Source organism: Phaethon lepturus, unplaced genomic scaffold (assembly GCF_000687285.1).
Source record: "Phaethon lepturus isolate BGI_N335 unplaced genomic scaffold, ASM68728v1 scaffold20783, whole genome shotgun sequence".
In the NCBI taxonomy this organism is placed as follows: Eukaryota; Metazoa; Chordata; class Aves; order Phaethontiformes; family Phaethontidae; genus Phaethon; species Phaethon lepturus.
The window spans coordinates 73,412-84,509 of NW_010527273.1; the positions used below are offsets into that span (position 1 = coordinate 73,412).

Sequence of the window (11,098 nt, forward strand, 5' to 3'; positions counted from 1 at the left end):
AATCAGCAGCACAAACTACTGACAAGCTGAAGCTTTTTCCTCAAAAGACACCAGAGGAAAAGGTCTCTGGATGCCCCTGGTTTTGTAAACTCTGCAAGACAAAACTCTGGGAACAGACTAGCCAGCAATGGAGTGTACAGCAGCTAGACATTTCAGATAGAGGCAAGACTACGTGAGCAGCACAGTCTGCGGCATCATCCACAAAACTGGTGAAGCAAGGCAGTGCAGGACCTAGGAAAAAAGACTGTAATCTAAAACTAGTTGTGCTAGATGGCATTTTTACTATTCCAAGTTATTAAAAAAAAAAAATCTATATAAAGCCTAACAAAGAGATACCTAAAGTATTCTTACCTGCCCTTTTGCATCCTCTGGCATAGATTTGATATGCATCCTCTTAAGACATCGAATAACACCATCATAGAACTGTACTGTGAAAGTTCCTAGAAGAGGATTGATGTAATCACTATGAGCAGTTAAGAAACAAAACACACCTTGTTACTATGAAAGCTTTAGCAAAATGTTTTGTAGGCTATATGAACAAAGTAACCAGGTGTTACCTACAGTCAGGACCATGAATTCTAAGAAAAATAAATGACGGCCTCAATGAAACTCTGTTTTTATATTGCTGTTATTTGTCAACTTGGACGATTTCAAGCATGTTTAAGCTACTGTGTCACTTTCCCTCATAATTCATTTCAAGAACCATGTAATATTTAAACTGTCACAGCAGGGAAACAGTTCAATTCACAATCAACTCCTCATTTGCTTTAAACTACAGTAAAAACTTCAACTTTTACTTATGTTCATTAGAAATATCACCCCATTGTGAAGTATTGCATTTAATTTGTTCCATTATTTCCCCATTTCCATTGTTTTCTTCCAATAAACAGAACTTTGAAGAGAACTACCATTCCTAAAACAATTACAAAAATTTAAACATATTGTTAGCCCAAATCAACAATAGTACAAAGTATTTATAACACTGTCCACAGGATATTCTTCTCATCACTGAGGAAACATTAACCATTTTGTCTTCCAGGAGAAATCAAAATTTTCTTTTTTCACACAGATAAAAGATGAGCCTCTTATTAAATCTGATAGAATAGAAACATTTCCAGTTAATATTGAGGCAGTGAGGAAAACTGTATTCGCATGTCATTTTTTTAAGCAGACTACAGCTACAGCACAGCATATGCAAACAGTCCTTACTAATGGACCATACATAAATACATACCCTCTTTATTAATCGCTTCAATCTTTGCAGGGTAATATCGACAGTCTGTCCAACGAGCTAGGACTTCTTCTCCAGGTTTAAAATCCTATTTTATACAAATTTAGTCATTAATATTTTAATAATTTAGATTTTTTCCTAAAAAGAATTAAGCATTATGTGCTAGAGAGATTTAATGTAGGAAAACAAGTAGGACAGCTTAAAAAGAGTCAAAGACAAAATAAATGTGCCACTTACAACAAATTCTTCGTCGTCTTTCAGCCCTTCTTTCCTTAATGCTGGTCGCTCCAAGGGTCGCAACCTATTGCTGTCCCAGTAAATCCACTCGTCATAGCGATGACTCCAACGTTCAAAATGGACCAACATCTTGCCCTCTTCATAATCTATCTTCTCAATACGAGATGGATACCTCGAATGATAAATGTAAACTGATAAATCCCAAAGCTTTTTCCAGGGGTGTTTTTTTTTTTTTTTCTGCATACAACAGATCTTATGTGACTATACAGAAAGTTATACAAACACCTTGTACTGAGAAATCTCCAAGTCTGAAAAACATGAAGTTACTAAATTGGTAGTAGGGTAACATTTAATTTAAGAGTTATCTATACATATCAGTGATATGTCATCGGCTTTATCCTAGTCAGATGATTATACACAAATTTAAACCTCAAACGCCCAGATGAAGACAACCTGAAATTGGCATTAGAAGTTTGTGCTTATCAGTTTTAAAACCTGTGTTTGTTTAAAGAAAAATCCTATAACGGTGTGTGTTTGCTTGGGGATGGGAAGGTTATAAAATAGTTTTAGAAGTATATTCATTACTATTATCATATGAAATGTTTCATCAAACTATACCATTGATTCTAGAAAAATCCAACCATCTAATCAAACCCAGAAGTCAACAGAACACTCTTACTTAATCTAAGATGCTTACTAATTTATAGATCAGCTTCCACAATTTCACTGCCATTAAATTTGATTCATAGTAACTATTTTTTTAGCAATCATCTCTCTGTAATTCCACATGCACTAAACTAAATGTCAGTCTTAATTAATATATGGGTTTTACTCTCAGCAAACATTGTATGCGCTCAGTAGAACTAATGAGGACTGAGCTACAACCAGATCAAGTCTTAGGCATCTAATTTTGGGTGTGGCATAGATGTAGTTTAGGAACATAAAGTTTGAGAATACATTTGTAACAGCAATTATTGTTCAGTCTTACTATTTCTGTTTCACCGAAGTGAGACATTTCACAAAACTGTAGTAGGGGAGCAAGGCACAAACTGATTTTTGTCACACTACTTCTTCCATCAAAATTATGAGATCCCATTATTTCCACTGTATGAAATGCAGAGAAAACTGGAATGAGGCAGAATTCAGCTGCTTCTGCCCTTCACAAAAGTACGGAAATGGATTTAAAAGCGCAAAGAAACTCCTAAAAAAACAAGTTAATTATATCATCAATTTTTCTCCAGAGTTTATATTAGGGAGGGTCTGAAGTTAACAAAACATGTATTGAAACAAAAGACCAAAACAAAAGACCACAACAAAAGGGCAGCTGTCTTTCATTAAGAGCCAACCTGTTTTTCTAACAAAGTGCTACTGTGGAGCAACAGCAAGGAAGCAGAGCTTGAGCAACCGATTTCCAGTCCTACTGCAAATTCCATCAGCTAGAAACGCACACTGACATATACAAGAACCCAGTCAACATCTTCAATTTTGAAAACTTTCTCTCCAAAATACTGATGGTGATTATAAATGAGTGTTTAACACTATGTTCTGATTAAAATGTAAGTTCTCAGCAAGTACAGGCTTGCTTTATTTCCTAGTGACTAGAACAGGGCATTAAAACAAAAGGTGTCAATCTCAATTTACTCCTTCATTTTTCCAGACTTCTCCAGCTGCAGTGATGTATACAGCTTCCCAACATCTAAGTATCTTGGGATTTGCTGAATGAGAAAAAAATCCCTCCGATTTTCTACATTAATACTGCAACCACTTCAGTCACATTTCACCCTCACATCAGAATGCAGACAGTCCGACCTCTTACTGCATTTGTCTCATCCATACATTTCTGAAATGCAAAATATTTTCATAGCCATTCTTTAAGTTCTGAACTTCTTCTCACTGAACTTTAAAAAGAATAAACAAACAATCTCATAGCCTCAAATTGCACTCTCATTTGCCACCCTACTAACCAAATTTTTTTTCCAAGACAGAAGAACCCCATGGGATTTCTTTCAGAGAAACAACAAGATCAACCTCCTTTCCCCTCTCAAGTAGGCTGACAACAAACAACCTAATAAGAACCGTGAAACTGATGACATATTGTATCAAAACAAAGTAAAACTTGTAGGTCAAAACCTGAACCCCATCATCAGCATTCTGGTTTAACTTTGAACAAGCCTTCAAGAAAATTAGTCAGCCAAGACTAATTGGCTAATTTTTTTCGGTTTTCCTAAGCCCTGCCTCTGACGATGCTTTCTTTAGTTAAATTTACATGCTGCTACATTTAGGAATTGTATCATAAAATTTCTTACTATTTTTTTCATCTTCCCAAGTGTTCCAATTTCAGATACCAAGTGTCCGAATAAGCAGGAAGAGTAGCAAAGCAAAGGAAAAAGTAAATTTACTGTTACTACAGCAAATGTATGAGTAACGATGTCACCTAAAAGAGTTCCAAATAGAAGTAAAGAATGACACAGAAAGCATTTGACAGACGGAAGGAAAAACACCAGAAAAAGCAAGAGGACACGAAGTTTACTTCGTAGCGATCAAAACTGAGAGCTTGTGCACAAGCGCTGAAGCTGAGTAAATAACATGCAACACAAGAATGACGGTGCTCTTCTCACTGCAGTTGGAAATTTCAGGTTTATCCCATGCCAGCCAGGGAGTGATGCAAAACTACAGTTATTTTACAAAATTCAGGGACCATCAGCCAAAAGACAGAATCCTCCTTTTCCTACGCATCTCCAACACAAATACTCTGTTCCCATTACAGCACTATGCTATAGCAGTTCCCTTGTTACACTTTTATTGTTGTTACGGCTGGTAGCTTTCACAGCAAAGTCACCATTCCAAGCACTGCATGTAGAAGATAACAGAAGGGATAAACTGGTAAAATATGGTACGCTGTCCTGGAAAGAGAAAACTGAGTAAGAGGGGGAAGTAAAATACAGACTATAGTTTACATACAAATATGTAAAAATGACGGTATTTTTAAGAAAAACTCAGCAAGCCAAGAATCAAGATGTTAATACATACGGAAAAAAAAAAAAACACACAAAAGAGCAAAGCTAGCATCAGTTAATAAAAGAAGATATGCAAAATATTAAATCTCAGTAGGGATCACTCAGAGGAAATGCAGCACCAGGTGCTTATTGGTTTATTTCTCATTGATAAATACAATTCATACCACCAAAACCTTTTTAAAATGTCATTATCAGCTCTGAATTGAAGTCCATGATACTGATTTTTCCACAGTTATTCTTATAAGAATCATGAGCACATAATGGCTTTATTCCAATAATTTATGTTTCTTCAGTGTATGTCAAGACAGTGGTTGCAAGATGAATAAAGCAAAAACCTGCACTCAACTCCAGTCCTCAGAGATGGAAGACTTAGCAGATCTCTGAACCACCCAAGCTATACGCAATTGGTTATTAGGCAACCCAAAATTAACTTTGTATGGATTTAGCAATAAGATATTACCCTCAATATCCACTAAAATTATCCACACAATGTGCCACAAATATGTATAAACAGTAATATTTCACAATACTCATCCCACAGTGGAAAAGAGCAGAGCATACGTATTGCAGAATTTGCTATTGCAAATTTTACACTGCACAGAAACATTTTTCTGGTGTTACAGTCTTTGTACTTTTACCGAAAATAGCCAGTTTCATAAATTGCAAAATTATACAAATATTTCAAAGGCAGGTATGAAACTCCTGCTAATAAAAGATAAAATGGCAACGTGAATTTTTTAATCTGCCTTAAGAATCCTAGTAACAGTGCACACAGGAAAGCTTTTACTATGGCCAAGTGCAATATTTATATTTATTCTGAAAAGATACTAACATAAAGATGATCACATCTAATACATGAGAAATTTTATTTAGAAGTCCCTTCCATTGCAAAGCTACAAGTAGGCCTTATGAAGAAGCACTACAAAGGGGAATACAAACATCACTCTACAGTACCGAAGTGTAGTGATGTCTAAGCCCCAACAACCTTTCAGTCAGGTTAATTCTCCCCATTCGCCCCCAACAAATACTCCACATCAATGGATCAAAATTAATTTGGTATACAAACAGATGTGCCAACATTTGTTCAGCACAAACCAGAAAAATACACTCTAAAAAACTGAGGAAGAAGTCTTTACTTTTCGGGGGGAGGGGGTAGATAAAAAAACCAAACACCAGACCACCGCACTCCAACAATGAAAGTGTTCTTTTTTGAAAAGAAACAATAACCTGCAAGTTTTGGGTGCACTTTTTTTAATAGCATGCTGGAAATAGTATTTACTAATCCCAAAAAAAGTCTCTCTTTTTTGTTTGGTTTGTTCTTTTTTTTTTTTTTTCTTTCTTAGAGAGTAGGAAAACTATTGTTAGGTGATGGTATCTGCCCATTTACCTACTGCATGCTCTCCATTCTCATGTTCCAGTGATCCTAACCCATAAGAATTATACAACATTTTTGTAAAGCTGCAAAATTTAATATGGCTTACAAAATTTACACCATGAAGCACTGGTCTGACAACAATAATGCTCCAACATTCATATAGTAAAAATTAATGGGAAACTTCCAGTTTTCATTTCTTGACAGGGTACAAAAACAACAAAAAAAACATTTTCTCCAATGCACTCAACAAATATTAATGGCCACACAGACAATATTTTTCATTTTTACATCATCATCTTCCTTTTGACCCTTCAAAAGTGACCAACAAGTGGTGAATTACCATGTTAGGTGGGACAAGTTATTTCAAACTGTAAAAATGGATGCAAAAATGTTAGTAACTTTGCCCAAGTTTGCACCTACAAAGTGTAGAAACTGATATAGTTCCTGCCTTCACAATAATGGTATAAAAGGTTCCTTCTACCTCACAGAGGATGTAAAACCAAATACCCTCCATTCTGACTTCTTCACAAATAGTCTTCTGGTATCTGCAAAAATCTTTTTCTAACTCCCCACCTTTTATTATATATATTTTGTATTGTATCAATATAAAGCAGAGTCTTCACAGTCCTTTCAAATACCTGGCTGCCAGGTAACCCAGTCAACTGAAATCCAAAGCAAGGACTGTACAAAATAAGATTCCCCAGCATCTTACAGGAAACAAGCTTCCTCCATACTGGGGGGCGGGAAGGAGGAATCCATCCCAATCATCAAATATACCAAGACAAAAGAGCTGCTATTCTGATAACTAACCTATTTTAGTGAGCTGTTTCCATTCCAGAACTGCAACAAGGGCTATATATCTGTACTTACTTCATTACCGAACTTAGAGTTTTGATCAAGCAGATTAATAAAGACTATGGTCTCACAAAAATAACAGTTGTTTGGTTGAGTTTTTTTTCAAAGTGGTATCTGGCACTTACAGGACAACCAGGAGAGCTAGAGCCACAAAGGATACAAAAAAACAGGAAAAAAAAAGGAAGACATGCATCTTTAAACACACCAACCTTGCAGAAACTGTGTCCTACTTGTGAGAGCTAACAGCTTAAGAACCAGTCTTACACATGGGCACATACTTGCAGATATGTGCAGTTTTACTGCTATGCCATTTACTTTGTCAGTGACAGGCATGAGGGAGTATGTGCACATGTATCAGTTTTTGTATAAGATCATAGAATAATTTGAGTTGGACACGACCTCAGAAAGCCTCTAGTCCAACCTCCCACTCAAAGCAGGGTCAGCTATGGGACCAGACCAGGTTTTCCAGAGTTTCATCCAGCCCAGTCTTGAAAACCTCCAATGCTGGAGACTCCACAAACTTTTTGGACAACCTGATCTACTGCTTGACTGCCCCATGGGGAAAAAGATTCTCCTCAACCTAGCCTGAATCTCTCATTTCAACTTGTGCCTGTTGTCTCCTGTTCACCAACCATGCACTACTGAGAAGAGCTTGGCTAAGTCTTCTTGATACCCTGTAGGTATTGGAAGGCTACTGGTGGGTCTCCTGAAGCCTTCTCCAAGCTAAACATGTCCAGTTTCCTCATCCGCTCTTCACAGGTCATATACTCCAGTCCCCTGATCATCTCATACATATATTTAATGTTTTTCTATTATCAGTCAATCCCATCTCATTTACTATCTGCTGACAGATGATCACATTCATTTTGATTAGAGCTGCATTTCATAATTTGCTTTAGTGAATTTAAATTTAACAAGTGGCACAAATTCATTATGTAAGATGACCTCCCCTGCAACAGTATACTGTTTTTCACTTGATAAAGAAGCAATTATAGTTACCTCCACAATAAAACAAAAATAAACACGCTCATTGACAGCCTGTCTTTGCTAATCAATTTGACCAGGTTTTCTTCTACTCAGTTATCATACTTGTCAAATGATACCAGTGACCCAAACACTGCCTGCAAAAACTTCCTTATTTAGAATTACAAGGGGTTTAAGCAATATATAGTCAAGGTACACAATAACCTCTCCAAAGTTCACAAAATTCAAACAGAATACCAGATTCCATGAGATGAATTTCAGCAACTACTACACAGATGGAAATTTGAGACCTACAGTAGTGTCCCAGAAAGCAAAAAAATACAGCAGAACTTGACTGTATTTTTTCCCATCCTCTAGAAGCCTTTTTTCATTCACATTTTAATTGGTCATGAACACCAGGTCTTTAAATAACAGCAGGCTTTCAGAAATATGGAGAGGGGGAAAAAAAAAAATCAAAGGCTATTTTTCATTAAGTGTTCTCAATTTGTTGCTTGTAGAAAGACTGAGCTAAGCAATACTACTGCTTTTTAATTTTGGTTTTGTTAGAAAATATAAAGAGGTTTCATGTAAGTTCAGCAACTTTATTTTCTCTGAAGTATGTTCTATTTCTGCATGCAGATGAGGGGAATGCATACAGCTTATATATAGAAAGAATTTAAAAAGCAGCCCACCACTCCCTTATGCAACAGAAAGCTAAGGGGAAAAAAAGGTCACATAGATTATTACTCCAGCCCATGTCACCGTAATAATAACATCACAGTAGGCTTTCTCTAATAAGCTCTTGGGTTATGTGTATGAATATCATTTCATTTGAAAGAGTCCTGTTTTCAGAGCTACTTTAACTGCAAAATTTTAACATTGACTTTCTGCTCCTGTATATGGCACCACAGAAGTTTACATGCATATAAACTTGACCTGTTCTACATGGTGGTCCAGATGATGAATCAATTCCTAGAAAGTTCAGAATAAATTCTATTCTGCCTGATAATACCATGCAACTCAGCTGCAGAGCTTGCAACAGGGCCCATGACCGACAAGGCCAAACCTAGACAAGTAGTCCAGAACCTACCCGCAACCCTTCCCTGTGAAAACGCTGGGCAGATCTGATACAAACTACACACTGGATATTGTGATTTTTTTTGATACCATTAAGCTGAAACTATTTTTACGTATTAGTGTTATCTAGCTACATTAACCAATTACTTCTAGTCACAGGAAATGCTATGAATAGTTCTATTATTTTTATAGCACTACGCAGACAGTTTCGTGATCTTAGCATTCAGTTACAGAATCACTCTGTTGAAAACCCACTCTACAGCAATAGACAAGAACAAGAACTGTTCCTTTAGAGACCATTTATTTAAAGAAAACACAACAGTATTTTTGCTGTAATTAAAACATCAAAGCTCTACAGATAAAGAAGTTTAACTCAACTTTTTATACAGAGCATATAACTACTGAAGTAAACATGTAAATAATACTCTGACTTCTCTGTCACATAACTTGGAGTTATCAGGATCAGGTATTTACATGAACATGTTCAGTCCTCCAGGAATGCAACAGAAAAGCATGTACAGGCCTCTACACTCCCTAACCCTAATTAATCAGAGAGCAGCTACAAAAAAAAATTCTGGGTAGAAATATCAACTTCCTGTGTCACCTACTTCAACAAAACCAGTGATTTTCCGAACTGAAAACAGCATGGCCGGCATACATCATGAAATTAGCCCACTTGCATTAATAAAATTTTGACTAACAATTTATTTCAAAAGAGTAACTCCTTTCACAATACATATGCTGTGTAGCACGGCCTTTGTGTGCAACATTTCCATTTTATAGCCTTGACCATAATATAATTTGACTCAAAATATGACTGGGTAGTGCAGACTCACAGTTTTAAGCACTTCATTCCTCCAACTGGTTGATACAATTGTACTTACCTATTCCCTGAACTCTGATTAAAGACGTTTTCTTTTTTTAAAAACAGTTTTGTGAACCTATAAAGTGTGATAACTGAGTACAAACCGAATTTGCATGTATGCCTTCAAACTAAAACAAAAGAAGTCTTTAGTCACAGAAGTTTGCCACCTTAGCACACCTATCATCTTGCACGTGACACTGCATTCCACCCTACTCTGGAAATGCTCTTTGTTTACTACAGTGGCACAAGCAACTAAAAGCAAACGAACAAAAACCCACAGAAAAGTTTAGTTCAGTTTCTGAAGACAGAATATTTTCCTAAGAGCTAATAGTTTTAACAGACATCTTATGTAGAAATTCATAAAGTTCACATGTGAAATGGCCAATTAATAAGTGCACTCAGTTTTATAACTGGACATCAGAACATACAATACACACAAAATAATTTTGCTTTTATAATTTTATAAGATAGACTGCACAATGTCTTCCATACCATTTTTGTAAATAGTCCAGTGCCTCCAAACGAGCACCAATCTCAAAGGTGATTCCAGGACGATTTGGAGGCTTTTTACTCATCTTGGTATCTTCTTTTTCTACTACCTTTGGAGGAAAAAAAAAAAAAATTATTAAAACACATACTGTCATCTAAAATGTGTCCCTGACAGCAAATATATTCCAGAGGATGGAAAAAAAATGTGAAATTTCTACCTTGGCTTTCCATTAACTGTTTAGTTTTCAGAAGTATAATCAAGGCCCAAAGGAGGCATTAAATAAAATTCATGTATTCTTATTCAGATTTCTTTCTGTCCCAGGATAAAGAAAAATAATAAACTGGTGCTCATCTCTGGAACTGTACTACACTGCAATTCCTTCACACCCCTTTGGAGCATAATTTTAAGAGTTACCTAGAGTCAATGGGTGTTCTCCCCTCTGCTGTGGAAAAGGTCAAACCCAAGAAAAATGTACCTTACCAAGAACCGAAACTGAAAGATAAACATAGCCTAAAGGACAGGTAAGATGCAATTAGCAGAAACAAAAATAAACAAACAAAAAAAGCCATCTTCAGCCTTTCTATGCACTCTCAAGTCTCATTCACAGCACTAGGTAAGTTTCATTCACCAGTGCCCTTTAATGCTTTTTTGATAATTGTCACTATCGCTTCTCTGCCCCACTACTTTCGCGATGATCGTGACTTTCTGATGTACCCCCTTTACCATCCCGAAGCACAGACTGCCTTGCCGTTGGGGCCGCAGGCTGCACGCCTACTGAGGTGCAAGGCTGTCGGGCTGCGGGGCCGGAGCCTGCTCGCCCCGGAGCGCCAGAGGAGCGGCAGCCGGATCCCCGTTTCTGAGAGGGGCTCCCCTGCCCACGCTCAGAGCGCGATGGGGCCAACTGCCTCGGAGGCGAGGGCCGGCTCGAGGAAGCCCGGGCCGCTCCCCAAGCGCAGAGGACACAAAGGGGTCCTCCCCAGTCAGGCTC

General features: G+C 37.1%; 1 protein-coding gene across 1 annotated transcript in view; it reads right to left on the reverse strand.

Annotated features, from left to right (window-relative positions):
- Positions 1 to 10,213, reverse strand: part of PHF20L1 (PHD finger protein 20-like 1) — a 54,090-nt gene extending 43,877 nt beyond the window's left edge. Inside the window, exons 1-4 of the mRNA XM_010283343.1 lie at positions 10,113 to 10,213; positions 1,469 to 1,640; positions 1,235 to 1,319; positions 352 to 440 (exon numbers count right to left, since the gene is read on the reverse strand). Of these exons, the coding sequence (XP_010281645.1) occupies positions 352 to 440; positions 1,235 to 1,319; positions 1,469 to 1,640; positions 10,113 to 10,195 (429 nt within the window). The 5' untranslated portion in view covers positions 10,196 to 10,213. The remainder of the gene's footprint in view (positions 1 to 351; positions 441 to 1,234; positions 1,320 to 1,468; positions 1,641 to 10,112) is intronic.
- Between the last annotated feature and the right edge of the window lie 885 nt (positions 10,214 to 11,098).